The sequence below is a fragment of the Ovis canadensis genome, chromosome 19, assembly GCF_042477335.2.
Source record: "Ovis canadensis isolate MfBH-ARS-UI-01 breed Bighorn chromosome 19, ARS-UI_OviCan_v2, whole genome shotgun sequence".
Classification (NCBI taxonomy): Eukaryota; Metazoa; Chordata; class Mammalia; order Artiodactyla; family Bovidae; genus Ovis; species Ovis canadensis.
Window position 1 is genome coordinate 61,904,904 of NC_091263.1, and position 26,763 is coordinate 61,931,666.

Here is a 26,763-nt window from a genome sequence, read left to right on the forward strand (position 1 = left end):
AGACCATCTCTGACTTAAGGGTCTGGTTCCAGAATGTTCACGTAAGTTTTCTTTGATGGAGGCTGTAAGTGCTGCATGTGGTGAGATGATTAGGCAGGCAGATGTCTGGTCGTAAACTGAGAAGAGAGCCCAGGGCCACACAGGGAGGGTCCTGCTGTTCTCCCAGCATCAGATTATTTTATAACCAAGCATAATTTACACATGAGGAATGGCAATTTTATACCTGACTCGGGGAGTACTTCACATAAAGTGGAATTTATAGACATCTAAGCTTATGGAGGTTGGCGGATCTATGTACCTAAGTCTAACAACATACCGTTTCACTACCTGGTCATGGCATGAAGCTGAGTGTCACGAGGCTTAACTCACATCCTCAAGGACATGGTAGTGTCTTACAGTTCATTTCCCTTATTATTACAAGGAAAACCTACATTTAAAGTAATGATGCTGTATCTCCCTAACACTTTGGGGTTTTTTTAGCAAGTACATTCATAAATACTCCTATCATTTTATCATTACAATGTACCTACGAAGCAGGGAAGGCAGACATCATTCACCCTGGTGGGTCCATGAGGGAACTGAGGCCCAGATCCAGTGGTCCACTCCTCTATACTCTACTATCAGCCTGGCCCCCAAAGCAGTGGCATACAGAGATCTCCTTCTCCTTATTTGGTAGAGGCTATCTGGGCACCAGGATGGACCATACGATTGATCCCACAGATGTCAGCCAGGCAAAGCATGGCAACCCATTCCCAGCCAGGCGTCGGGGGCAGAGGGTCAGGCTGGCACCGTGGAGCAGGAATCCCCGCACAGCACACAGCAACCCACCCCATGCTCCACCCATCCCTGCAAAGGGCTCCACGCAACCTGGCACACACGCTTGACACCCACAGAGGCCTGCCGATGCACTGGGGACCGACCAGGCGGGCAGGGCCGGTTCTGCCTGCAACAGGCCCTCCTGATCGAGGCATGGGTCAGATCCCAGAGGGGCCAGTGGGAGGTGGTGCTGCCCTTTTTTTGGAGCCTCTGAGTTTTGAGGAGGGTTCTCTGGATGTTTCCTAAAGGGTGTGTGGGGAGGTGTCACTCCATCTACCACACTGCTCCCCAACACAGGATTCAACTGGGTGTAACACAGGAGCGCTGACACCCTCTCCTGATACATTTGAGGGCCCCCTTGCCTGGCCTGGGGCTGCCTTTGATCTGCATCACTACTTGGGGAGCTAGTATGGGGACGTTCTCCAGTGTCACCAGTAGGGCAGGGTACAGGTGAGGATATCTAGGGCACGGCTGTGGGGTTTCTCTCCTGTGCCTCCACAGAACCACGGTGGGCCCCAGGGCTCATATTATCAACTCTGTTTTCCAGCTGGAAAAACTGAGGCATGAAGCAGCTGGGGGCCTTGCCAAGGTCAGACAGCTACCGGGTGGCAACACTCACATACCCACACAATCAACTCCCAGCCCCTAACATCTTAAGGTCTTTACTAATCACGTTTTCATTCCAAAATGGCAATTCCGTGTTTACTTCCCCACTGTCATTCAGGGGAAGGGGATGGGGGCGGGAGGGAAAATAGTTTTTTGGAACAAAAGTGAAAGTTGCTCAGTTGTGTCTTGACTGTTTATGACCCCATACACTATACAGTCCATGGAATTTTCCAGGCCAGAATACTGGAGTGGGTAGCCATTCCCTTCTCCAGGGGATCTTCCCAATCCAGGGATCAAACTGGGGTTTCCTGCGTTGCAGGTGGATTCTGTACCACCTGAACTACCAAGGAAGCCCTTGGAACAAATGTGTGCGTGAATTTCTAAACGTGTGTAGAGGCGCGTGGGGGAGGGTTTCTGGTCTCGTCCACATTAGACTTAATGAAAACAATTAGGTTTATAGGACACAAAGTTGGCTACTTACATTCACTTCAGTTATAGCAATATCAACGACGCTACCAACAACAATTAAGGCATCAAAAGTGTTCCATGCATCAGTGAAATAGTGCTGTTAGGCAAGCAGCCAGAAGCCACAGAAGGGAGGAAGCACAACAGGAAAAAAAGAAGAAAAGGACAGTGTTATAAAAGGGGAACATTCTAGCACGGAGCCACTTGGCTACTTAAAAAATCGCCCTAAAATAAAAATATACTAGGTACGTCATTTTGGAAATCACTTCTGACACAGCAAATAAAAACAGTCGCAAGTCCCTGTCTTGCCCTGCCTACTGCACCATCGGCAGTCCTGCCAAAGACGATTTGTGTCTCAAAAGGCCTGCGGATCAAGTTCTACACTAAAAGGCCTCTTTTCCACGCTCTCCCTAGCAAACTCCCGGTTTTGGATCAAGTGCGATCGGGCTCTGTGACTTGTCCAGGTGATGCAGTGCAGGGTGGGGTGGGTGTGCAGACAGAGACAGGACGGGAGGCGCCCCGGGCGGGCACATACTCACGTCGGCTTCGCTGAGGGCCACGTCTACAATGCTGCCGATTACGATGAGGGAGTCAAAGGTGTTCCAGGCGTCACTAAAGTACCCCTGGACAGAGCAGGCGGGGGCAGACGTTCATGAGCATGTAGGAAGGAGACGCCATGCCGACCACATGGGGACATACCCAGGCCCCGTAGCACCCATAGAAACCAGGAGCCAAAGGGAAGTGACCACACCGTCCACTGGTGGAGAGGGATGTGGGGCAGGGCACCTGAATGTGTGAAAGAGTCCATACGCACTCGCAAACACACGCACGCATGCACGCACACACAATGCAGATCTTGGTCCTAGGCGGCACTGGACCAAGCCACATACCTGCAGGACAAACAAGAGGGAGGCACGTGGCAACCCTGCCCTGGCACCCAGAGCCAAAACCCCAAGCTGAGGGAGAAGGGGTGGGGTCCCCAACCACCCCACTTCCTTTTCCCCGCCTTGAGCACTATGACCGGCATTTCACGTTCTCACTGTGTGCCCTCGAAACAAACCAGTATCCCTGCCCCTCCTCACCAGTCCAAGTACTGCAGAGGGCATGTGCTGAAAGGAAGTCCTCACAGAGCTCTCTGTCAAAGGGACACGAAGGTTTACAGGGAGACAGGCCGGCGAGGCACACGGTTCAGGTACAGAGGTGCGGGCGGGGGGTCAGTGCAGGCAAGGTCTCACGGGGGAGGAGCACTGAGCTAGGGTGGTGATGGCTGAGGCTCCCGTTGTCCCCTAGAGCAGCATCAACCCCTCAAGAGGCTCCTCTTTCTCTCCATCTCTGTCTTCCTCTCCCTCTGTATCCTCCAGGCTGAGAGGGCTCCTCTCCATCCTGCAGACCCCCGGAGGCCTCTGAGACCTCCAACACTATACCACCTGCCCACATCCACTTCCTCCTTCAGGCTCAGCTCAAATGCCAAAGCCCTGATGGCTTCTTTGCAGGTCCTCCTCACCTGCAGCTCCCATCCTGGGGAGTCAGAATCTCTCTTGTTCTTTGAAGCTGTGATCACTAAATCTGAGGTCTGTGCCTGAAGATCAACCCTGGGATAAGCTCTCTGAGAACGAGGACTGTGCTGACTGCTCCGCCCACCCCCCTCCACCCCCTGATGAATCTCACCCCCCAGCCCAGGGCTCTGAGCTCAGACAGTGCCTGACACGTGGCAATGCCTCTACCTTCCATCAGCATGCATCCTCCAGGTCATTCAGCTCTGCTCTACTCTCATTGTTTTGGGTTCTTGTATCTTGTGGGAGACAGAACATCCCTCAGTTCAGTTCAGTTCAGTTCAGTTCAGTTCAGTCGCTCAGTCGTGTCTGACTCTTTGCGACCCCATGAACCACAGCACGCCAGGCCTCCTTGTCCATCACCATCTCCCGGAGTTCACTCAGACTCACATCCATTGAGTCCATGATGCCATCCAGCCATCTCATCCTCGGTCGTCCCCTTCTCCTCCTGCCCCCAATCCCTCCCAGCATCAGAGTCTTTGCCAACGAACCAACTCTTCGCATGAGGTGGGTATCCCTAGGATGTAACCTAAAAATCCATGTACGCATGGTACACACTGCATCCTTTTCTGGGCTCAGCACAGTAGGGGCTATATTAGTGCCTGTCGTCTCCTGATAGTCCCCAGGAAGCCCTCCATTGGAAGGCGTAGTGGGAGCTCTGTACCCGGAGGCTTCTGGTTGCAAGGCCAACACCTGAAAATCCACTGTGTCTTTTCAACAAGACAAGACATGTTGTGGAAATAAAAACTCCGGTCTGAACTAAATAAAAAGGGGCCCAGCATGCTTACAACTGGGTGCACTTAGTGCTGGATCAAGAAGATCAGAACAGAAGGTTCTGTGAAGTGTCAGGTCCCAGGAACTGGCATCAAGTGCAGACCCAGAGGGAGCCGCTGCAGAGCCCTGGCCCTTTATGCCACTGTGCAGAAGGTGGACAGGCTGGCTGTTCCAGTAGCTGTGGTAGAGATGTCCATCCTGATCACTGTTAATCACCCCAAGTGCATTTACAGGGGAGCTCTAACACTGCTTGAGGGTTCGGGATTTTTAAACAATTTTATCTTGAAGAATGAATGGTCTTCCTGACCAACTGCCACGACTTCTGACTCCAGGCCCCCATCTCCTCTCTCCTCCCTGCCCACAGTCCCAGTGCCTCCCTCACAGTTCCTCACCCTCATGACTGCCACCTCCCAGACCCCTCTGTCAGCCTCTAACCAGTAAGCCAAAGCTTGCCTGCCCCAGCTCTGAGATCTGTGGTACACATACGTGTCTGACGGGAGGGCCTGCTCAACAATTACCACATCTCACCTCTTAGAGGTTCTCTTCTCACTAGGAGGGCCAAGCTGAGAAGAAGGGCACCCCCAGGGAAGGACAGGGCTCGTGCCCCTCAACAGACCAGCTGCGCTGGTCAGCGATGAGACCGGCACCCGGCCGCAAAGGCACGCCGCCAGACCACACTCAGCTGATGACACAGTGGGCGGAATGCCGCCACTGTACTGGACTGCGAGAACACACATTTATTCTCAGATTATTCGCATCATTGCAAACAGTAACACACAGCGGGCTAACTGGCGGCCTAGCCACAGAGCACACTCTTGGGGGCAGAGCCTGTCCTTTCTTTAGGGGTTTAACAGCAACGCAGAGTCACAGAGCACATGCAGGGCCTTCCCTTCTCCTCCAGAGAGGAACTGATGCCTTAGAAACACGTGGTCGTCAGGAGCGACTGGGCCCCGAGAGAGACAGAGAACAGTAAAGGCCCACTGTCCCTCCTGTCGCATCCCGCAAATGGCCAGCCCCTGCCCTGTCCTGCTATGGCACCTCCCTTAGCGGAGGCCACACCCACCGCTTGCGTACTCAGTCCCACTCTGCTTTAGACTTCATTTCTCAGGAGCTCCTCGCAGGAGTCTGTGACTCTCGAGGGCGGTCAGTGTTCACCTCTGGACCACTCCTATCAGCCTATGAACTGTTCTCCAGCTGGCCCACCCCAGCCCACTGTGATGTATAAGGTCACTCAGGACCAATCTGACAGCGACTTGACCTTTGGCGTCCCAGAACTCTTTGGCAACCTCATCGACTCCCTCTCTGCAGAGTCTACCGTACTCACTAAATCGTGCCAAATTCCAGAGGGTTCCTGGACTGACCCCCTAATCTAGGAGACAGGAGGCTGGAGCTGGTGCAGGTGTCTGGAATCCACAGGCTCTGGCCAGGTGGCTCCACTAGAGGTCCAGGGGAGGCAGAAAATGCCAGCCCTCCCCGTCTTCCCACATCCCATTTCCTTGTTTAGTAGCCTCCTCTGCAATAAAGTCACTGTCAAGTGAGTATGACTCAGCCCCCACCCTTCCCATCAAAGTCACCACAGCATCTGGTTACCAGCAGGTTAGGCCAGGCTTCCAGCATGGCACTGCCTTCATGCTTTCTCCTCTTAGCCTGTGACAGGAGGGTCTCCTACAACTGAGTGCTGAGGCTGGGGGACCCACATGTGGAGCCAGCAGGCCCTATCAGCCCAGTCAGAGTTGGCCCCTATTATTTTTTGTCCTTTCTCACCCATTTGAAAGAACCAAGCAAGTCATTCCCAAGCAATAACGTCAATTATTCAAAAACACTTCTGACTCTGGAAATTCAAAATCATAACCCAGATTAACGTGGACCTAAGACCAGGAACTTTGCTGTTTCTGAGAACTCTGTTCTGATTGTCCATCAGTGTCATCTGCTGCCCAACTACAGGCTCCTGGGAGCCGAGTTGGACCCACAGCCAGGACAGAGTATAGGTGTGGCATGGGTTAGGCAGCAAGGTGCTTGAAGTGGAAATAAGAAGACCAAGTCCATGCTCTTTTTGCTGCCTGGAGTCTCTCTGCAGATTGAAGAAGCTGAGGTAATCACTGGCTTTTGGGGGTTTACTGAGGCAGCTGAATGAGGCAGTTTTCATTCCAATCCCAAAGAAAGGCAATGCCAAAGAATGCTCAAACTACTGCACAATTGCACTCATCTCACATGCTAGTAAAGTAATGCTCAAAATTCTCCAAGCCAGGCTTCAGCAGTACGTGACCCGTGAACTTCCAGATGTTCAAGCTGGTTTTAGAAAAGGCAGAGGAACCAGAGATCAAATTGCCAACATCCGCTGGATCATCAAAAAAGCAAGAGAGTTCTAGAAAAAACATCTATTTCTGCTTTATTGACTATGCCAAAGCCTTTGACTGTGTGGATCACAATAAACTGTGGAAAATTCTGAAAGAGATGGGAATACCAGACCACCTGACCTGCCTCTTGAGAAACCTATACGCAGGTCAGGAAGCAACAGTTAGAACTGGACATGGAACAACAGACTGGTTCCAAATAGGAAAAGAAGTACATCAAGGCTGTATATTGTCACTCTGCTTATTTAACTTCTATGCAGAGTACATCATGAGAAACACTGGACTGGAAGAAAACACAAGCTGGAATCAAGATTGCTAGGAGAAATATCAATAACCTCAGATATGCAGATAACACCACCCTTATGGCAGAAAATGAAGAGGAACTAAAAAGCCTCTTGATGAAAGTGAAAGAAGAAAGTGAAAAAGTTGGCTTAAAGCTCAACATTTAGAAAATGAAGATCATGGCCTCCGGTCCCATCACTTCATGGGAAATAGATGGGAAACAGTGGAAACAGTGTCAGACTTTATTTTGGGGGGCTCCAAAATCACTGCAGATGGTGACTGCAGCCATGAAATTAAAGACACTTACTCCTTGGAAGAAAAGTTATGACCAACCTAGATAGCATATTGAAAAGCAGAGATATTAACCTTGCCAACAAAGGTCCATCTAGTCAAGGCTATGGTTTTTCCAGTGGTCATGTATGGATGTGAGAGCTGGACTGTGAAGAAAGCTGAGTGCCAAAGAATTGATGCTTTTGAACTGTGGTGTTGGGGAAGACTCTTGAGAGTCCCTTGGACTGCAAGGAGATCCATCCAGTCCATCCTAAAGGAGATCAGTCCTGGGTGTTCATTGGAAGGACTGATGCTCAAGCTGAAACTCCAGTACTTGGGCCACCTCATGCGAAGAGTTGACTCATTGGAAAAGACCCTGATGCTGGGAGGGATTGAGGGCAGGAGAAGAAGGGGATGACAGAGGATGAGATGGCTGGATGGCTTCACCAACTCGATGGACATGAGTTTGAGTGAACTCCAGGAGTTGGTGATGGACAGGGAGGCCTGGCGTGCTGCGATTCATGGGGTCGCAAAGAGTTGGACACCACTGAGCGACTGAAAGCTGAATCATCTACCAACTTTTGCCAGGGATTATCTAGGAAGCATTCAACCCAAGGGTTGACCCATCGTGCCAGCTTTGGGCAGAAACTGTAACTGACAGCTTTCTAACCAGCATAAGCTTTCCCAAAGGGCAAGCGGAGGCTTGGTGGAAAAACACGTTCATATTTGGTCACTCTGCTCTGCCTAAACCCCTGTGATGGAAGAGCAGGTAGTGTCTGATGCCAAGAGCCTGAACTCACAGGCTTATCCATCCATTCTTTTCTATCTACCATCACTTTTCTGAGTAACCTGCATGTAGCAGGCATCGTGTGAGACAAACACGAGCCAGCCTGTGACCTTGAGCAACTGCTCATCAGCTAATGGAGGGACAGACGTGGGTGGAACTGATGTTGACCATGCACACTGAGCATCTGACAGAAGCACGTGTGTAGGGGAGTCGACCCTGGCTGGGCTGGGGGGACACTGTCACGGAGGAGCCCACATTCCAGACAGGCCTTAAAAGACAAAGTGGACAAAGGGCTTCCAGGCACAGAAGCATGAGCTGCGGAGAAGCCCAGCAGGCTAACAGTTGGGGATGGGGGCAGAGGAGGAATGGCCGGGAACTCACAACCGGAAATGTGGCAGACATGTACGTGCGCTAGTGTTTGGTGCCGGACTTTGAATACTGAACAAAGAAATACCTCCCCCCACACCAACCCCACCACACACACACAACAGACGCTCGGTCACCTTTGGGTTTACAAGCGAGTGCACAGAAGGTGAAGGGAAAGGGCTGAGGCCAGAGGCAGGAGATGGTCCAGCAGCGGAGTGACGCAGGAAGGAGTAAGGCAGTGGAGGCTGGGGTGAGACAAGCGGGCCACCGAAGCCCTGGGCACGGACGTGTCTTACAGGGGAGAAGGAGACCAGAAGGGAGCTGTGGACCCAGGTCTTGACGGGACAGCTGAGCCCACAGATGAGCCTGATATCAAGTTCTAGTTAAGGAGAGCGTATTTCCTCTCAAGTGTTATTATTTGGCATTAAAACACATCACTGAGATATATGTACTCACTGATGAACTGAAAAGACAGTATCAAGGTTTCATTCCAGGAAGTGCAGAATATATTCCAGGAAAACTGCTGGTGCTGACTGAGCAGCCTTATTTCTGCCAGGGACCCAGGGGAGGGAATGCTGTCCCGGGAGGTGGACGGAACCAGGTGTCCAGTGTTTGCCACGTGTCTGCTCTGCACAGAAGCAGGAGGACAGTGCTCAACCGCTTTCTTCTTCCTCCAAACCCAGTAACTCGACTTTTTCCACACTCCAGTGTCTTGGTGTGTAGATCAGGCATTTTCAAGGCACAGCTGATGCTTGAACAATGCGGGTTTGAAATGTGCAGGTCCACATACAAGCAGATATTTTTCAGTAGTAAATCTCACAGCACAACGTGGTCCGTGGTTGGACGAATCCACGGATGCAGGGGAACCTCAGATAAGGAGGGGCGACTCTAAGTTATACTTGGATTAACTTGCATGTTGTTCAAAGGTCAAATGTAGAACCAAGAGCAAATGCTTAGAGGTCTAAAACATGGGAACAAAGTGTGGCTCCCTGAAGACAGGCCCATGGCGGAGGCAGGTAACATAGTTGACCACGTGTTGGACAAAGCACCACACGGGTGGCTTCCAGAAGCGCAAAGGAGACAAAGCCCTCCTTGGGGCAAGAGAATCACTGGAAGATTCCAGCAGCTGCCCCTCAGGAGAACTGGAGGGGAAGGCCAGGGGAACGAGACTTGGCTCTTACTCACACCAGGGCCCACCTTGCAAAACCCTAGGGCGCCCGGGTCACTCCAAGTGCATGAGGTCAATGCCCGATGGGTGGGTCTTCCCTGGGGAGCTGACAACCCACCGAACAGCCTACTTGCCCTGCCCTCACTCCCTGGCCTCTCGACACCTTCCATGCTTGCTGAACCCACACTCCAAACAACTCTCTCCCTGGAAGGATCCCACCTCCCCACCTGGGAAGCACCCAGCTTTGCGGGAGGTGGTTCCTACTTCCATCCCCCAGCTCGGCCCTTCCTGCTTATGGAGAATAGGTGATCTCACCTCACAGAGCCTCAGACCATGTCCCTCGAAATGTGCTTTCACTCAAGAGGCCCCCATTACCAGCCAGGCCTTGCAGAGAAAAGAAGTCAGGTTCCTCCACTGGTCGGAACCCTTCCTCTTGCGATGTCTTCTCACTTTCAGGAGGGACTCTCACCCCACCACCCCACTTCAGGCTGTGTTACACACAGCAGCATAGCCTCCAACAGTACCCCCAGGCTCCTGCCTCCCTCACTATACCCCATCTCCAGCTCTGGGGCCTCCACACTCCTGACCCTGTGCCTGCAAGCACTTCTCTCCCACTGAACCCACCTCCGCCCAGCCCCCAGCATCCCCTCTGTCTTCACCAGATGGCACCTGCCAGCAGGCACTCTGCCCAGCGTTCACTGACTGATCCCTGAGCGCCAGGACTGGGTAAGTCTCTAGCGGGACCCACATGGTGGGCAACTCGCAAACTCAGCTGGGTCAAGGGCTATCTGGACGCCCACCAGGAGGGCTGTTTTCATGGCCACCCATCGGCCAGCACGCCCCACAACGGCCCCCATCCAGCCACCACGCTGCTACACTGAGGCCCACCTGAGCTAACTTCACTCTTTGCATTTCTAGGACAAAATAGCTGCAATCCCATCTCTCTTGACAGACGCCAAAAAGTTCTCCCAGAAGGTGTGTCCCTCACCGTGGAGCACATGACCCCACAGGACCCGGTGATTTGAGCTTTCCAGGAGAGACAAAGACTTTCTGGATTGAAGCTGCTGGGCCAGGTTCCCAGCCCTCTGTCTTCCTGGCCATCTCCCTCACAGAGTTTCTCCCCTCGGCTCCCTTTGCAATGTGCTTCCTCAGTCCCACTGCCTCTGACAGGGAGGAGGGCCTCATGGACTTCTCTGTGGAAGGCCTGACCTTGGTTTGCTAACACGAAAGAGGAAACAGGAGAGCCAGGAAGCGTTTTAAGAAGAGCTTTGCTTCTTGGTGAAATGACTCTCTCTGGCTCCTCCAGACACACAGTGACAACATAAAATCCGTCCGCTTCACACATACAGAGACAGTGCCCCAGGAGTGTAGAGATGCTGCTGCTGCTGCTGCTAAGTCGCTTCAGTCGTGTCCGACTCTGTGTGACCCCAGAGACGGCAGCCCACCAGGCTCCCCCATCCCTGGGATTCTCCAGGCAAGAATACTGCAGTGGGTTGCCATTTCCTTCTCCAACGCATGAAAGTGAAAAGTGAAAGTGAAGTCACTCAGTCGTGTCCGACTCCTAGCGACCTCATGGACTATAGCCCACCAGGCTCCTGCATCCATGGGATTTTCCAGGCAAGAGTACTGGAGTGGGGTGCCAGTGCCTTCTCCGAGAGATGCTGCTGCTGCCGTTTAAAGATTTCTCTCGCTTCTCATCGGAAATTGTCTTCTGCTGTGAAAATACCTTGTGGATGAAAACTACAAAGCAGTGCAGTTTCTAACGGAAATCACTCATTTTAAAACCCTGATCTATCAGTACTGATTATAAATTAGCTACTGACTTCCCCTTGGCCTCACCAGTCTGTTCTCACGCCACTGAACTCCCCTCCCAGCTTTGGTATCAGCGGTCCACTGAGACAGCCAGTGACAGCGCGCACACACAGACATACACAGACTCACACGCATGCCACGGGCAAATGTGCCTTCTTGGAGCTTCATCACCAGGTTGGGGGAAGACAGGGCGAGGGGATCTGGGAAGGTTCCGTAGATACGTTCCGTGCTGCCTGGATCACGTACTTCCAAAGCTCTTATTTTGCAACCTTTCCATCAGTCCAGACAAATACTGCTCAGAGATGGAAAGGGCAGAGGGGCACAAACCAAAATCGCAAAGGAAATCCAGAAGAGTTTGGGAGGGGAGGAAATGTGTATGTATGGAGATATGGACAAGTCACAGGAAATAGCATCTGGCCATGCAGAAGTGCCAAATCTGACCCCACTGCAATCACCCTGATCCGTCACTTACAAGTGTCCTTTCTTTTTGGTCCACAAAGATCTGATAAAGATGGCATAGAAATTAATTCGAATTAAAGAAAGGAATAGTTCTGAATTAGAATCCCACTAAAGTATGGAGTATGTGAAACCATCATTTCGTAATCCAGGTCTTCCTTAGATCAGTGTTGTCAGATACTTTCCATACCAATGAACAAATACTGGGGGTCGCTAAACTCATTCTCTAACTTGGATGGGTGGAGGGTTTGCTAGTAAAGAAACTGAGGGTCAGACGTCCCACAGTTGAGCCTGGATCTGCTCCTCCGTCTAGAGTTTTAGGACAAGGGAACATCACTGCTTGCTGAGGAGGACGGGAGTGGTCACAGTGACAGTCCTGGCATCTACAGCACGGGGCTACATGCCAGGCCAGGCGCTCCTGTAAGCACGGCACACAGAGCGATTCTCACTCCTCTAAACCATGCTATGAAACAGGACTCCTAGTGTCCTCATTTCATGGATGAGGAAATGGGAGTGACAGGGCAGAGAAGTCACTCGCTTGGGGATTTGAATCCAGGCTGCTTCCAGACTTGTGCATCTCTGCCCACACTCTACTATCTGTCTCTTATACTACACACATTGACAACTGTGGACTGGATGCACGGCCTCCTAAAGGGGACATAATATGCAGAGCAGTCCAATATAGTTTAAAATGCATGTCCTGTTTTGTCTTAAAGTGAAAAGAAATTTTTCTAAATTAAACACACGAAAGATGGTATGGCTCTGAGAGGTCTGCAGCTGGTTGAATTTTCCATAAAAGGTGAAAAAGATGCTGCAGACCAAGAACAAAGAAAACTGAAGTTTTTATACTGGAAATCTATAGGTAACATCAGGGCAGAATTATATCTGATGGGTTCTGTGAAAGCAGTGTCTCCAATGCTCAAGTAAGGAGGTGAGTTTCTCTGAGACAGTGTGACGCATGCTCTTCTAGAAACAGAAAATCGGGTTTCAAAACAATCTTCATTGTGCAAATTCCTAATTCGCTCTTTTTCTCAGAATTGTTTTTATGAGGTTTTACTTTTGCAGATTTATTTTCCTCTGTGTACATAGATAGATGACCTTATCAGGTGATAACCTAGTTAACAGCCAGAACCATTCAGCATAATCCAGAAACACAAGACTAACAGGAAATGAGCACTTCTCAGAGGTGATTCAGCAACAGCCCTTGACAAGTGACTTCAGCAACTTACCTTAGGCTTAAATGCAATGACTTTCAAAACCATCTCGACAGTGAACACCCCAGTGAAGACCATGTTCAGGATGTCCATGGCATCATTAAACATCTTGGACTGCTCGTAGTGCTGTGGATGGAGGCAGAGGCACAGTTCTCAGGGTCTGCTCCAGATTTGCAAAAGGAGGCTCCCCAGCCCTCCAGTCCCCAGCAAGCATCCATCCCACACTTGGACATGGAGGTGACCTCCCCATCCAGCACCCTCTCCCAGTGATCCCACTGACCCTGCAAGGGCACATGGCTGACCCCCCACAAAGTGCAGGAGGCCTCCACAAAATGAGGGTGACTGAACAATGAAGGGAAAAGAAATCCATTTCCTCTGCTCAGGATAAAGGGAATCCACCCTTTCTCCCGACAGGGTTTATATTCAGGGCCTTGACCCAGGTACAATGCAGAACACACCCACAGGTCTATGGACAGAGGTAGGATTCTGTTAGGTATACATTTTATGCCATTTAGGCCTATGTTCAACCAAAGTCAGTATTATCTTGACTATGCTTTTCCCTATATCAGCAGAGGATCCTTTTCGTTCATAAAGAATTCTTCAATTTAAGGAAAGGGCCAGAAAATGTATCCTTGGCTGTCTTTAGAGCCATTTTCCAGACAACACCGGTTTGCTCAAATCCTTACAGTCAGTGGGAACCTGAAACTAGACGTTGGCCACTCTTGTCCTGGTGCAACAGCCATCAGGCAACGCGAGTGCTGGAAACTGTCAGTCCCGCTCTGTAATTCAACAGGGCCAGCTGATGGGAGCTGCAGCCCTTGCTCCCAGCATGAACAAGGAGAGGAGGTCACAGAGGTCAGACTCCACACTCCATGAACCAGAAAGTTTCCCAAGGCCATGCTGAGAGAGACTTGAGGGTAAGAATGTCACTCTGAGACGGTCCCAGGGCAAAGTGCCTGACACAAGTCATCCAGCATCAACTCTGTCTCCCACTTTACCAACAAAGAAAGCCAGGCCTGGCGGATGTAAATAACTTGCCCTGGATCACCCAGGGGCTGAGGAGTCAAGTCAGGATTGAATCCCCTGTCTTTTCAACTCCACATTGACAAGAGCTTGAGTCCTCACCCACTCCCTGGCCACAGGAGCCCACAGGAAAGGTTTACAGACTGGAAGGCCATGCTAAGGCTCCACAGAAATGTCACTGATGGTCACAATGTATATACAGTCAGTCTCTTATGCAGAAGAGTGCCTATAAACTCCTGCCCTGGCAACCGCTAGCCAGAATGGGAGTCTGGCCAAACTGCAGCCCAGACTCATCAGAAAAGCAAAGCCTTCCTCTTGTGACGGGGCGGCATTCCACCCTCAGGATCTGGGGTGTGGGGCTGCGCTGAAGGCCCACATGTGATCCGCGTGGCTGTCTCCATTTTTACCTGCATGGCCAGGCAGAGTGTGTTGAGCATGATGAGGACAAACATCATGTATTCGAAAGGCGAGGAGTTCACCACGTACCAGAACTTGTACTGGTAGGGGTTTTTGGGGATGTATCTCCGCAGCGGACGTGCCTTCAAGGCATATTCAACACACTGACGCTGCAACGGCAGAAAAGAGCAACGGGGGTCCTGAGCACGTCTATGGAAGGACGACACAGTTCTCATCTGCCCTGAAAAGCCAGTGCACACCTACTGGGAAAGACCATGGATGACGGGAAACCGTCACAGCAACCCCCAAGGGTACCACTCAGCATCACTGACAATGGACCCCCAGACCCATCACCTCATCCGCTCCTCACAGCAGCCTTGGAGGGTAAGTGGAGCAGCTAGTGTGCTTTCATTTTACTTATTAAAAGACTGAGGTCCTGCAGTGCATTAAGCAGAGATGCAAGGCCTCGATCCCCATCTCTGCCTGCCATTCCTCAATGCTGGTGGAATTCTCCTGCCCAGGAAAAGAAGCCAAGTAATGAGAGGCAAGGAGATCCTCAAGAATCAGAGGGGCTGGGCTGATTCCCTGAGACTGAAGGTCCCTGGCTGCTCCAGGAGGGACCCACACAAGACATCACCCAGAAGGAGAACGAGAGTGTTAACCCTGAGCATCTAGTGGTGAGTGAGCTGAGTGTCTGCTGAGAACTTTGAGGCTCAGGAGCTCATTGAGTTCATCTCAGAACCCCAGGACATGGTCTGTGATGATAGCCAGGGCACTGTCCCAGGCACTCACGTGGGGGCGGAGACCAGTGCACCACGTGCAGCCAGCATAGAGGAGCCTCTAACCCTGAGAGCCTTCAGCTCAGCATCAGACCCTCCTGGCTCCTGGGCCCTCATTGACCCCTATTGTCGGCTCTATCTCTGGATTCTGACTTCGGACAGGCTCCTCTCCATCCAAGGCCTGGCTCTGCTGTGACCTCACATACTGCCTTCTGGGACCCCTGATCGGAGCCTCTTTGGGACCTTGTGATGACCTAGTTTGAGCTCGGCTGCTGCTTGGGTCCTGCCCTGACGCTCTTCTTCCTTGGCGGTGGTCAGGAGGGTGAAGAGCTGGGCCAGGCCTCCCTCAGACTGTGGCTGATACAATCTGCAGGTGCACCCGACGACACTGACATCTCCCTGCAAACCTGGCGGTCCTCGTGTTTCCCCTGGCGGGGATGCTGCAGCCTGAGACAGACGGTCTCACCACGCACAGCCACTTCCCCCCAGGAAGCCCGGGCTGGCATATGACCCTTGCTCACTATGTAATCATCAAACCGAGATGGCTACTGATAGAGGGCCTGGGGCAAACTCCGGAAACACTATCTCCATCTCACAGACTACTTTTCAGGGCTGAAAGTTAACTCGTTAATGTCCTCAATTTAAAAGAGATAAGGGAGCTAAGCCAGACAGGACTGGGGGCACACGCACAGTCACAGAGCAGGTTTAGGGAGAATACGACCAGTCCCAGTCTCCCAGCCCTCTCACATCATCCAGCGAGCAGAGCCAAAGGCCCCCATGTCTGTGAGCTTGGTTAAAATGAGGTGCAGGGTCAAGGGAGAGTGGTGCCAGTGCAATCTTGGTCTCAAGGTTAAAGTTAGCAACTGTCCCTGTGCTGTGAGAGGGTACTTCCTTCCAAGTCAGTGGTTCTCAACCAGGGGACATTTGACAATGTCTGAAGATGTTTTTGGTTGTCACCAAAAACGGGCAGAATGGGGGGCGGTGCAGGTGCCACTGGAATCTAGTGGGTAGAGGCCAGCGATGCTTCTAAACCAGGCACAGGAAGCACAACAGAGAATTATCCAGCCTCCAGCATCAACAGACCCAAGGTTGGGAAAATTCAAGGCTATGCCCCGCCAGGGACTGTGCGAGTATCAGGGGATGCTCTCTGTCCCCAGGCCACACCACCCTGCATGACGCTGAGCTGTCACAGGTAGGTCACGACCACACCAGGCGGCCAAGGTATTCTGGCTTCTCACACACATGTGGGGGTAAATTTAAAAATTACCTCCTCATCTGTCTCTGGGAAACTAACTGTCAATCCTGATGACTCAGATTGGCTGAGAGTATGCTCTGAGCAGGGTCTGAGCCCCAGGGGCAGAGAGCAGGTGGGCACCCTGCTCTGCATGTGGGGAAAGCCATCAAAAGAGCAATCAGTCCTCTTTAGCTCAAGGGACGGAAGCCCAAACAGTGTGTGACTTTAACCTGATTTTTGTCCAGCTCACAGTTCTTATACTCTTTCTCTCCCTGCTCCTGAAACGTGACGATGACGAAGCCCACGAAGATGTTCATCATGAAGAACGCGACAATGATGATGTAGATGATGAAAAAGATGGAGATCTCCACGCGGTGGTTGTAGACGGGGCCCACGTTCTCTCCGTTCGAGTCGATGGCTTTGTACAGCAACCTGGAGAGCAGAGAGCCAGTCGGCACCAGCCCCACTGCCTCCCGAGTGCCTCTGGGGGCACTGACGGTGGGGGGCCTCACCAGGAGCCCACCCCAAGTCCCCTGGATACACGGGGGTCCCCCAGGAAGCCTCCTGAGCATCAGGCCAGGCAGCCCAGCACCTGGGGGAGGAGGGAGCACCCGGGATGTATTTGTGGACTGATTGCTCTGAGAACCAAGAAACATGTACAGGTATTGAATAATGCTCCTTTCTAGTCACAGACAGAGAGAGGAAGGACATCACACGCAAGTCTTTGGTGGAACTGAAGGCGATAAACACAAGAGCACGAGTTAGCAGCCAGGGCAATTCCAAAGAACTACAAGAGGTTCCCCAAACTGAAACAGGCAGTAAGGGAAATACGTGCCAAGCAGAACTCTGAGCAGGAGGAGGGGAAATTATTGCAGCAGCCTCCAGTTCAGTTCACGCCCGTCCCCACGCAGATGCAGCCTCTCTGAGCACTAACTGCACGCTGCCCTGTGCCAGATGCTTGCGCATCTATCTGGAAAGGTGGACATACTGCAGTCCTGTCTTACAGAAGCTCAGGGAGGGGTCTCAGTGTCCAAGGTCAAGGTCAAGGTCAAGGTCCTGGGGGGCAGAGTCAGAGTGGAGCCCATCTGCCCTGAGCCCCAAGCTCATTCATTTTCCTGCCTTCAGATTTGCTAAAGTGCCGTGTTAAAATCGGAGGCCACAGCCAGTGTCTCTAAGAGTGCAGGCTCTCACCCCATGCTCCCCTCCCCCTAGGGCCAAGCCCCACCCGACTGTCCTTTCACTCTGCAGGCACTCCACGCATCCAGGGTCCTGCCAGCCCATCCACCCTGCATGGCTCCTCTGGGCATGACAGCTTGACATGCAGAACACCATCAATGCATGTATATTCTGGTGGCAGGAGCTGCGGTGCCATCAGAGAGCAGAGAACAAGAAAGGTGTAAGACACTCTCCTGTATTCTACTTCCTTCCCTTTTTCTTACGCCACCCGTCAGAACCCAAGTCACTCCTCGGGGCCCTGAACTGCATGTCACTGATGCACCAGGCCTCTCCTGCCTGGCTGGGCTGAGGACACTGACTAGATGCGGGCCTTGAAAGAGGGAACCATGTCTAGACAGCTCCGTTTCTTCCACGGGGCTTAATACAGTGTGCTGCAGAGAGCTAATATCAAGAGCACACTTCATGAATGACCGAGTGAGTGCATCAGTGAAAGACATGACACCCTGGTGCGTACATAGGACTCGGGGTGAACGAACAAGCAGTCTGGGACACTATCAAGGGCCTCTTTAGGAGAGCGTAATGGCTTTACTGATGGGGCGACACAGGGGCTGGCCTGAAAAATGCCTCTGGGGACTCCCCATTCCCATCCAGGGATGCCCCCTCACCCCATCCCAGCTTGTCAAATCTGAGAGTCCTGGCAGCTGCCCATAGAGATGAATCATTCACCGAGTCAGACAGAGGGGCCCTGTGTATCAGGAAATGACTGCTAAGTGGCCCAAAGTTACAAAGTCAGAGAAGAGGCCTGCAAAGCTGGAGAAAAGCAACAGGACTCACTCCCGGAGAGACGGCTCAGCCCAGGGTGCCTGCGAAGCAGCAGGGGCATCCCTAGAAGACACACGGTCCTGGTACTCACGCGGGCCAGCCCTCGAACGTGGAGACCGTGAACAGAGCCATCATAGCTGAGAGGACGTTGTCAAAGTTGAAATCGCTGTTTTGCCAGATCCTCTCACGGACCACAGGACTATCGACATCCCCATCCTTGTAGAGGATGAAGAGCCCCCTAGACAGGAAAAGAGGTGGGGTCACCCAAGCTGGATGTGGAATGGGTTGACACCCCAATCCCTCCCCAACCCCGGGCACCATCACGCTCGGTCCACAGCCAGGCCACAGGTCTGAGCACAGCACAGGCTGCCCTTCTCCATATCCTGGCCTGTGTTCAGTCCACTCCACGGTTCAAATAACTAGTTAAACGAGTATTCTCCAGAGCGACCAAGCAGACACCTAGCACGTGGCTAATCACAAATGAAAACTACTGAACAAGAACCATCCCTCCTACAATGGGCTCCAAGGGTGCAATGAAGAACCAAGAGCTTTGGCCGTGCGGAATTCCACAGCTCTGGGAAACCAGCCCAGGCATCCTCTTATCTCTTAGTTTTAATCGAATTCCTTTTCTGATATTAACAATATTCCCAGTTTTCTTTCCAAAACAATTCTGTAATTGCTGGCACACAGTATTTCTCATACAATTTCACTTCTGGAAGGGTTCCAGCATCTTTGTTCCACAGACGAGGAGGCTGACATAGTGAGGGACGGGAAGGCTTCTGTGCCATCACCTCCGTGGGCGACCCGCCCCCCAACCCACGGTGTGAACAGGGGCCCCCGAGGCCCACAGCCACAGCCACGCAGCAGTCAGATAACTCTCTGAGAGCACCGACCGCTGAAAAGAAGTGCCCAGTGAGCACCCAGTGCAGGCAGCCCAGCCGTGGCCGGCGACATCTCAGGACAGGGACACAAGAACGTCTACGCTAAGGTCTCAGCACTTCAGGCTGTGGTTCCGTGTCTGCCTTCAGAGTCACGTGGATGAGCTGGGGCAAGAAGAATGAGTATTTACCACCTGCTCTCTCCTGTCACCAATACTGTGAATGAAAATGAGGCCAAAATGCAGGTGAGGGGAGCACATGGGGAGAAGCAGCCTGGGACTTAAGTCAGCAGAGGGGGCCGGATCCTGGACTCCAGCAGGTCGAGCTCTGAGTTCTGGTTTGTGGAAAAACTCGGGTACGTGGCTGTAGGGAAAGCTAACTGTTATTTTAGGTTTTAGTGCCCACCACTCAGTTTAAGGATTCTACACCAAACATCAAAAGTCATCAGTCCATTCACTCTCTTTTTTAAAATATAAGGAATCTTTGCTTCTTTTCTTTTTAAAACCAAAAAAAATTTTTTTTTATTTATTTGGCTGTACCAGTTCTTAGTTGCAGCATGTGGGATCTAGTTCGCTGATCAGGCAATGAACCTGAACCCGAGCCTCCTGCATCAGGAGTATGGAGTCTTAGCACTGGGGAAGATGGGGAACTTCCCATGTGTCTATTCTTTAGGGGTGATCAAAAGCTTCAGAACTGGCCTGAGGTGTCGCTCGTACCACAATAGAGTTGTATGAAATGCCACTGAACTGTGCAGTTTGAAGAGGTAAATTTTATGCTCTGTGAACTTCACCTCAAAACCAACTCCTCCATCTTTCCAGCTACGAGCTGAGCTCTCAGGACTCTTGTCCTCTACAACAAAACCCTCAGAGACACTAAATATGAACAAATCCTCGAAGCTCTCTATCTGTCCTTCCGAATTCCCCACTCCCACGTTCAGGACAGGCTTCCTGGGCGGCTCAGTGATAAAGAATCTGCCAATGCAAGAGACACGAGTTCGACCCCTGGTTTGCGAAGGAAATGACAACCGACTCCAGTATTCTTGCCTGGAGAATCCCCTGGACAGAGGAGCCTGGCAGGCTACCGTCCCTGGGATCATGAAGAGTCTGACACGACCTAGTGACTAAACAGCAACAACGTTCAGGCCACTCACCTGCATTCTTCGGGGTTACTTTTGGCTTCGTCTGTGCAGCGATAGAACTTTCCCTGGACACAAAACAGACAGGCAGTCAAACTCTGGTTCCCCCTGAAGAGATGGGCTCAGCTCCGTGCTCAAGGGCCCTGCCCTGTACCTTGAAGAGCTGGACCCCGATGCAGGCGAACATGAACTGGAGGAGCGTGGTGACGATCATGATGTTGCCAATCGTCCGGATGGCCACGAAGACACACTGGACCACGTGCTGGGGAGAAGCGGCGGGGAGCGGACAGGGGGCCGTTACTTGCCTGTGCTATTTCAGCCACAGGGTGAACTAATATCAGCCAAGATTTTCTATGATTATGTGCATTTTTCTACGAGTTTCCTACTTGACAGTCCTCTATGCCTTGTCGTGCAGGTAGTGATTTATGGAGAGTTCCCCTCAGTGCATCGTGTCCATTTGGGAGGGACGCCCTGTAAGCAGCCGCTCCTTGGTTTCCTTCAAAGCAGTGAGCTTAGGGTAGAAGAAGAGCCATGGGGCACAGCAGTGCCTGGCACATAAACCCTTCTTATGCACCCCATAAGACGACTTGGGAAAATGGTGACCCTTTGGCCTTTTGTACAAACTCCCTAAGAACAGAGCTAAAGACTGAACTATACCCAAAGGAATACTATTAATAATGAAAAAAGTAACAAAGTATGACAGTAGTCAGATAAAGAAAAATATTTTAAAGTAACAAAAATTTTAAAATAGCAATTTTTAAAATGCTACCAGCGCTTGGGAGAGGTAGCCTCATTGACTAGAAATGTTCTTTTCTAATCCAAAACCCACTTGAAAAATCCATCAGGCCTCAGCCCAGCTCCGGTCCAGAAAAGTCAGTGATGACAGCTAACCCTGACCAAAGCTAGCCCAGCCTGGGGAGGAATCCAAACCTTGAGTCCTTTCGCTCTGTTGATGGCCCTGAGTGGCCTCAGGACCCTCAGGACCCTCAGAATCTTCACAACAGAGATGGCACTGGATCTAATGGGAAGAGCAGAAGAAAGAAAGAAAGCAGAGTGTATCACAGTTGGTAAAACGCTGCGAGATGATTTCACTGCGGTGAGATGATGGTGGGACCCCGTGGAGCAGAGCCAATCTCTCCCCACAGCCCCACAGGAGGACGGGTCTCCTCCTTCCCGTCCATACTCCACCACAGTCCTGGATCAGAACTCACGGAGCCCTGAGAGTCACCCAGCTGATGCAGCAGAGATGCGACTCTGGGTGCGCCTGGTTCTTCCCACCTGATGTCTACTGGAGGTGTGACCTAGCCGGGTTGTGCTGGTTTGGTTTTCTAAGTTCGGAGGCCCTGCTGTGCGGCTCTGATGCTGGGCTTCCCTGGCCTTTGAGGAGGCTGCTGCTGGGTGGGAGAGATGGGCAACTGCAAGCCAATGCGCAGGAGTGACAACAGAGGGAAGGCAGCGGGGGAGCACGCCTTGGTGGCGCTCTGGGAAGGCGCCCTGGAGGAGATAGCCAGGTGAGTACCTAGGAGTGACGGGGTTACCTAGACAAACGGGGAAGGGGCTCCAGCCAAGGGGGGCAGCACCTACGCAGGCCCTAGAAGGGAGGCTGCGGCTGGTGGAGAATGGCAGGTGGCTGAGTGTGGCCGCAGCACAAGCTCTCAGCAGGCAGTGGGTGGGGGCGGAGAGCCAGGCACAGCCGGGAGCCCCCAGGAGCTGCAAACATACTCGTGAGAATGTCTGTCTAGGCTACGGCTATACGGCTCCCCATACTGGGCACAGAAGGGAGGTGGGGGAGAGGGTTAGCACACGGCAGCTTCGGCAGGGGTCCTCATCTTCTGATGGGGACAGGACCTCTTATACACCTTTAGTTCAGAGGCCATGTGCACACAGGGCTCTTCTACAGAGGAACTGGTGGTCAGCACCCAAGCAGAAGTGCTTCGAAGTCTGCAGGAAAGCAAGGCCACTCATAGACGCTCCAACTGGAGCCTCTACCCGATGCCCCCAGGTTCGGCAAGCTGAGGCTATTCCCCACTAGAAATCACTCAACGCCATGGAAAGGCCCTGAGGCTCTAACTTGCAGCTTTGCCCTTCCCAGATAAAAATTTTAGAGACTGGAAGAAAAGGGTAACAGCAACTGATTTATCCTGGAGAGGAAAGAAGCCTTTGATCCTCGAGCTGGAAGGGCTAAAGAGGCCACCTCGTACTATCCTTCCTGTTCAGAAGTGGAATGAAGATCTCAGAAAAGGAGGCCCCCCCAGGACCTGAAGGACCCATGGAGAACCCAAGCTAGAGCCCAGCTGCCCTCCCTCCTAGTTCAGACTTCCTTCACCCTCTTTTGAAAACAAAACAAAAAAATCAGAGAATAGTGAGCACAGCCCAGCAAATGGCATAAACAGAAAAACAGAAGCACAAGGAAGCACGCGTTGTCACAATGCTTTCTGGTATGGGCACAAATTAAGCTTTCCAGTTAACTGAACGCCACCTTTAATGGGATGCCTAGGCTTTATAAAAGTGTTAGTCACTCAGTTGTGTCTGACTCTGTGCCACCCCACGGACTGGAGCCCTCCAGGATCCTCTGTCCATGGAATTCTCCAGGCAAGAATACTGGAGTGGGTTGCCATTCCCTTCTCCAGGGGATCTTCCTGACCTAGGGACTTAAACCGGGTCTCCTGTATTGCAGGCAGATTCTTTACCATCTGAGTCACCAGGGAAGCCCCTCACATAGACCTGCCTGCCCAACAGCCCTGTGTACACACACACACACACACACACACACACACACACACAGAATACTTACTGGATCCCAAATGACACCAACGACACCCCAACGACCAGCATATCCAGTAAGTTGAAGTAGTTCCTGCAGAAAGCGCCTTTGTGGAGGAAAGCGCCAAAGGTCATCATCTGTGAGAAGAATCATAAGTGATTTAGTGTTTCTTTCTCTTTGTTTTTCTCTCCAGGGGAAAAGAAACCTGGGCTCTTTACAAAATCTTGAGCAAAGTATGACTTTATGAACAAGTGTGGGTTAGGAAGCCAGAAACACAAAGCAACAGGGCAGAGTAACTAAATGCTTTGTTCAAAAATGAAAAAAGGGCGGTTGATTCCCAATACATTTTAAAAGAACACACCAATTGGGACTTCATTATGGCGATGACAAATTTCAAATATGATTATATCATTGGCACGTCCATAGGCTGTGCCTCAGGGGTGGTCCATGTGACCAGGCTTCTCAGGATGCAATCGCTGCCCAGACAACCTGGCTTCCCCATAAAACTCTGGTTCCAGCCCCTCTGAGATGCCAGCACAGCCCATGTTGCTCCAACTCAGGCTTCTCAGTGGGGCTAGAAGTGTCTGAGCCCTGGCCTCACACACACTGTTGACAAAGAAACTGGCTTCATTTCCCCAGGCCCCATACTGCTCTTAACAGTCCCAAGTGATCTGTCCTTTTCCAAGGGCTCCTGTAAGTCCAGCCACTCTGGCACATGCCAAGTGGGGCTCAGAAGCTGCCACGCGTACCTCACCGGCTCTCTAAGCCATGCCCCAAGTGCCCGGAGCCCACACTGCAGGCGCCCACTGAGCTTCCTAAATAATGAGCTTAGTGAGGAAATGCCCCAGAGAAAAAACTGAAAAACACATGAGTTACTGCTTATTTTTTTAAAAAGATGGGGGAGTTTTCAGATAAGTACAGGAGAGGAAGAGCTGGGAGTTAATCATACTAGACCACATGTTACTGCCAATAATCAATCCTCTTTGACCCACAAACTACAACAAAAAGCCCACTTCAAATGTAACCCAGTAACCAAACAGCCTTTCAAACTTTCCCCAGGCTATCAGGAACCATCCTTTCAATGTCAGCTGCTTCTCAGAGATTCTCCATTTTCGGAATCCCTCTTGTTTTAGCTTATTTTCCACTCTCTAAGATTTCTTCAAAATGAGGATTGATTTGGAAGATTTAAGTCACTGAGGCAAATACACAGAAAGTGAAAAGAAGTAATTGTGGGTTTTTTTTTTCTTTTAAATAAACCTGTATCTCTTTGCCCTGAAGCCCAAGGGTACCTACACTTCATTGAACAACTTAAAAATGTGGAAAGGAAAATAAAACCTCAATTAACCAGGCTAACAGGGTAAGGATGACATTTCCAAATTCAGTCTGAGGAGACGGCAAATTACCAAAAAAGAAAACCTGGGATGGAGCACAGGCCAGGTGGGCACTATTGCACCCCACACCCTGTGCCTTCTGCTGTGATGCCTGTCACCATGGAGACGGTGGTAGAATCTGCTCACCGATCCAGGCAGCATCTCACTTCGGACCACATTCAACCACATTTAGTGACCTGATGGCAGGAAAATGAACTCAAACATCTAAGATTTTTAACAAAGGTTTAAAAAGAGGTTGGTTGGTCAGTATTGTGCTAATATTTTCATTAGCCAAAAAAAAAAAAAAGAGAGAGAGAAGGACAGAAAGTAACTAAATACTCTATTGCCTGGAATGTTAACTGAGGTTTTATTTTACAGAAGATTTTGTAAAGAGCCCAAGTTCCACAGTAGGCTACATGAAAATACTTTTTTTTTTGTCCTGAGATGGACACAAAAAAAACCCTAACATGGTTTAAAGAAACTTGTGGTTACAAGTCCCCATTTCCCTGAGGGTCTCCCCACCAGGAGATGCTGCAAGCCACACTGTCCCAGGACTTCAAGGATGCATGCCCCTGGGCAAGTCTGGGGTTCTAGGATGTCCGCTGTGGGTCTCCAGACTTTCTTTTCTTTTCTTTTTTTTTTTTTTATATTTTTATTTTATTTTATTTATTTATTTTTTTTAATTTTATTTTATTTTATTTTTAGTTTTTTATTTTTTAAATTTTAAAATCTTTAATTCTTACATGCATTCCCAAACATGAATCCCCCTCCCACCTCCCTCCCCATAACATCTTTCTGGGTCATCCCCATGCACCAGCCCCAAGCATGCTGCATCCTGCGTCAGACATAGGGTCTCCAGACTTTCGAGTCCAAAGAAATGGAGGATGGGCTCACCCAAGGTGGCCTTCAAAACCAGGACGCAAACCACATGCAGCAATGGCAACTGGCAGCTCATGCATGGGCAGTACATTCTGGGCACCCTGTCCAGAGGGTGCTCTTTTTGTTTGTGTAAATGTAAGCCCATCCATTAAAACAGATATATCTTAACACAGAGAGACCCATGTTATCTTGCAAATCTTGTTGCAAGAAAATAGTGTGTTACTATTTCCAGGCATTGAAAACATAATGCAGTCAAAGAAACAAGAGAGACGTTTCCTCTGTACGAGGAAGGCGTTTCCTCTGACTCTGAGGTCAAGAAGGGTGGAAGAAAGTTCACACACAGCACTGGATCTGTTGTCAGTTGACAAATTTCAGAGGATATTAAAAAAAGGAGCAAAATATAATTCCCAATCACTATTAGGAAGCCAAAGTAGCTCCCACATGCATTCAAAGGTTTTTTGAAGATACAGCAACAAAAGGTTGAATGGTTACAGGAAAAAAATCCTTTGGTTTAAAAAAAAAAGTGGAGGTTGATCACAGAGGACAAAAACTGAAAATAGCCAAAAGCACGTCACGTGTCTTGGCCGTGTGTCACACACAGGAGCAGGCCCCTGAAACACACTCCTGTGATACCTGTTACCTTTAAAATGATCTCAAATGCAAAAGTACCAGTGAAGACATAATCTGCATAACCTAGCATCTGGAAGGTAAACAAAGAATTGCCAGCGTTATTGCTACTGCTGCGTTAGTGTATGCAAGGATCCATGAAAAAGCTGTTACCTTCAACAGGATTTCAACAGTAAAGATGGCTGTGAAAGCATAGTCAAAGTAACCCAGTATCTGCAAGGCACAACACGTGGAGATGAGAAAATGGCATCCGGACAACTCCCAACAGCCACACACCCACATGCACTCAGAGACCCGTCATCCCGGGAGGAGCCTGTCACCCTGGAGGGAAGTGCAGAGATGCTCCAAGGGCCCCACTCGGTCCATCAAAGAGCTCTGGGCCCACTTACCTCCTGTGACCGCTCCTGCTGACTCCCCTCCCAGCCCTGTGTTCTGGGCAGCAGAGGCTCACTTAGGAAAGTGTTCTATTAATAACCTTTGTTCATCGGCGCACGATGCTGATAAGATACTTGTGGTGTCAGATTAATTAGTCTCACACACATTTTAGATCCTTAACTGCCCTTTTGGTAGAATGAAATACGGTGCCCTCCTGCTGAGCTTCAAATTGGAGGGAAAATGTAAACAATGGTATAAGTGGTATCAAAGTAGGTCGTGTGTCCCCTCTAATTCCCACCCATTCAGTCAGGGAGCCAACACCTTCCTCCACTGACATGCCAGGCTTGGATAAATCTGCAAGGAAGAGTTTCACTGATCCTCT

At 50.8% G+C, this 26,763-nt stretch overlaps 1 protein-coding gene across 5 annotated transcripts in view; it reads right to left on the reverse strand.

Moving 5' to 3' along the window:
* Positions 1 to 26,763, reverse strand: part of CACNA1D (calcium voltage-gated channel subunit alpha1 D) — a 351,812-nt gene that overhangs the window by 45,477 nt on the left and 279,572 nt on the right. For all 5 annotated transcript variants that reach the window (XM_069561585.1, XM_069561588.1, XM_069561586.1 and 2 more), the window contains 10 exons: positions 26,160 to 26,219; positions 23,161 to 23,267; positions 21,297 to 21,384; positions 20,521 to 20,628; positions 20,382 to 20,434; positions 18,445 to 18,591; positions 16,586 to 16,787; positions 14,354 to 14,512; positions 12,939 to 13,049; positions 2,427 to 2,510 (listed from right to left, as the gene is read on the reverse strand). In XM_069561585.1, coding sequence (XP_069417686.1) covers positions 2,427 to 2,510; positions 12,939 to 13,049; positions 14,354 to 14,512; positions 16,586 to 16,787; positions 18,445 to 18,591; positions 20,382 to 20,434; positions 20,521 to 20,628; positions 21,297 to 21,384; positions 23,161 to 23,267; positions 26,160 to 26,219 — 1,119 coding nt within the window. The remainder of the gene's footprint in view (positions 1 to 2,426; positions 2,511 to 12,938; positions 13,050 to 14,353; positions 14,513 to 16,585; positions 16,788 to 18,444; positions 18,592 to 20,381; positions 20,435 to 20,520; positions 20,629 to 21,296; positions 21,385 to 23,160; positions 23,268 to 26,159; positions 26,220 to 26,763) is intronic.